This window comes from Amphimedon queenslandica, unplaced genomic scaffold (genome assembly GCF_000090795.2).
Source record: "Amphimedon queenslandica unplaced genomic scaffold, v1.1 AMPQUscaffold_8668_Cont19391, whole genome shotgun sequence".
In the NCBI taxonomy this organism is placed as follows: domain Eukaryota; kingdom Metazoa; phylum Porifera; class Demospongiae; order Haplosclerida; family Niphatidae; genus Amphimedon; species Amphimedon queenslandica.
In genome coordinates, this window is record NW_003551058.1 from 1 (window position 1) to 2,709 (window position 2,709).

The following is a 2,709-nucleotide window of genomic DNA, read 5'->3' on the forward strand; positions in this document are numbered from 1 at the left end:
TAATAGTAGTGGAGTTACATTAACTGTAGCAAGTAAGTGAAGTGATTTATTTTAATAACTCATATTTAAATGCAAATTATTCATAGATTTTGATATTAATCATGTTGATATAAGTATCAATATTCCTTCTGTTCCTGTTGCTGGTGATGTATTCAATTTATCTTGTGTTATAGTTGTACCTCCTAATTTTGTTGAGAATCTTACTAGTGTCAGATGGACTTATGATCTAGAAGCATCTCGAGATGTGACTAGTGAAAACAATGATGCTACACTAGTACCAGTTGTTAGAAATGGGGATATATTCACCAGTGTACTTACACTTGATCCAGTGAAGACAACTGATGCTAGACAATATTACTGTCAAGCAACAATTCTAGTATTTGGCACTGTAGATCGTACTAACAGAGATTTAAATGTTCAAAGTTAGTTTCATTTATTAGTTTATTATATAAAGCAATAATTCTCCTTATTAGTACATCCTCCCAGTGTATCAATACTTGCTGATCCTCCAACTGGTCCAATATATGAGAGTACAAGTTACTTACTAACCTGTACAGCTACAGTAAACACTACAATAGTGGATACACCAGTAACTGCTAGTGTAGTATGGACTGATCCTAGTGGTAATGTAATGTCAACTAATCAAGCAAGACGTCAAGTGATACCTCCAACTGGTAACAGTCTTGTAAGCATGCTATTGTTTCAACCTATTGATACTGGTTATAATAATGATGGAGGAACATATACCTGTCAAATGATCATCAATTCTGGTAACTCATTAATAGCATCAAATCAAGCCAGTACTACCCATAATGTTACTATACAAAGTAGGTTATAGTATTATATAAAAATGATTACTGTTCCTCCTTGGTCCCCTCTTTCTTCTCTCTTCTTTGCTCCTTCACCAGGTCTTCCTCCAATAACAGTAGATTTCTCATCAGTTGGTTCAGTTGAAGTTGGTCAAAGTCTAACTATAACATGTACCATAACAACAGTTGAGAGATTAGTAGTAACACCAATGATTACTTTCTTTAAAATGAATGATACAGATATGGAAATGCTCTCTTATTTAAATAGACCATACAGTATCACAACAGATGATACTGATTCAGTTACTAACTATACTCTAATACTGGATCCAGTGAGGTTTGAAGATGCTGGAATGTATACATGTATGGCTGAGTTTAATGTAACTGGTTTTAATAATACCAATGATCCTAGCACTGCTACTTATGATTATCAAGAGGATAGTGATGTCTTTACTTTAACTGTTGACTGTAAGTTACTGTATGTAACATTAAACAATAAAATTTGAGTTATTAGATAATTTATTTTTTATCTCTTTACAGTTCCACCAGTGATTGTTACTATATCAAAGGAACGTGATGACACATTATATGCAGGGACACCATTCTTCATTAAATGTGACATAATGTTAGATCCATTAGTTACTATACCAGTGACTGTCACTAATCAATGGACACGTGATGGTACTAATGTTCCTGTGGGTTTATCTGATGCTACTATTACTGTGGATCTCAATATGATTAATACATTGCATTATAATGCAACATTAATGTTCTATCCATTGGATAATGCTGATGATAGTGGAATGTATACTTGTAATGTTGAAGTGACTGCTCCTAATAGTTACATGTATCTCAGGAATACATCAGCTAGTGCTAATACTTCTATTGCAGTAAATGGTAAGTATTGCTAGTGTCACTTTTTTGCTTTGTTTTATTTCCTACCTTTTCTTCATTTCCTCCCTCTCGTGACAGCTGCTCCAGTACCAGTATTAGAAATAGTGTCTATGGGTATTACTGAACTTGGTGAAGAATACATGTTAAATTGTACAGTGACAGTTGTTGATAGACTCATAGTCTCACCAGTGATAACATGGACTAAGAGATCAGCTAACAGAGTTATTAGTGTACCTCCAGTTCTTATGACAGTATCTAATGTAATGAGTTCTCTTTATTTGAACTTCTCTTCTCTCAATACTTCTGATGCTGGTCTGTATACTTGTGAAGCCTCCATTAATGTTAGTCAGATATCCATTGTAGCAAGGAGTAATGAATTTTGGAATTTACCATTAATAAGTAAGCAGTACTAAGCATACAATTTTTATAATTGTTCATGATTTTACTATACTGTACATGTATATTGTATGTAACTTTGTATTTATGTATAATACTGATTATGTTGTCATTTCTTAAGTAAAATTTGGATCACAAGAGTAGGACTTTGGTCATTTGGAATCCTACTTGCTCTTGTCTTGTTTCCATTACTTTTTTGACTCCTACTCAATTGAATCCTACCCAATCTTTTAAAAAAAAATGTTGGTATAGCCAATGCTCCTTTCCAAGAATGGCTCTGAAATGACCCCACATTTTAATTGAATTTCTGGATACATATTATTGTCCTTATGCTATTTGAAAAGTTTGAGCTAATTCAGACATAAAATTTATTAATTTATGGCCATTTAAAAAATGTACAATATTTTTTATGCATGTAACAGCATGTGTACATTGTATACAATGTATTTTGATTCTTTAAAAGCAACTGAAACGAATTTTTTGAATTTTAAAATAATTAAGTCACAATATTTATATAACCTTTGAACAAAATTTATGCACTTATTTTTATCAAAAAGTCCTTCACTTGCAAGAAAATGCACTTTACATTTCATCCTTTTAGTTGGCAGCC

General features: G+C 32.4%; 1 protein-coding gene across 1 annotated transcript; it reads left to right on the plus strand.

Moving 5' to 3' along the window:
- Positions 1-86: 86 nt before the first annotated feature.
- On the plus strand, positions 87-2,072 carry LOC109591224 (uncharacterized; the record flags this gene model as incomplete). Its single annotated transcript, XM_020006997.1, has 5 exons — positions 87-422; positions 474-827; positions 909-1,277; positions 1,350-1,706; positions 1,782-2,072. Coding segments are annotated over 5 exons (1,707 nt in total), but the record flags the coding sequence as incomplete, so codon positions are not given.
- Between the last annotated feature and the right edge of the window lie 637 nt (positions 2,073-2,709).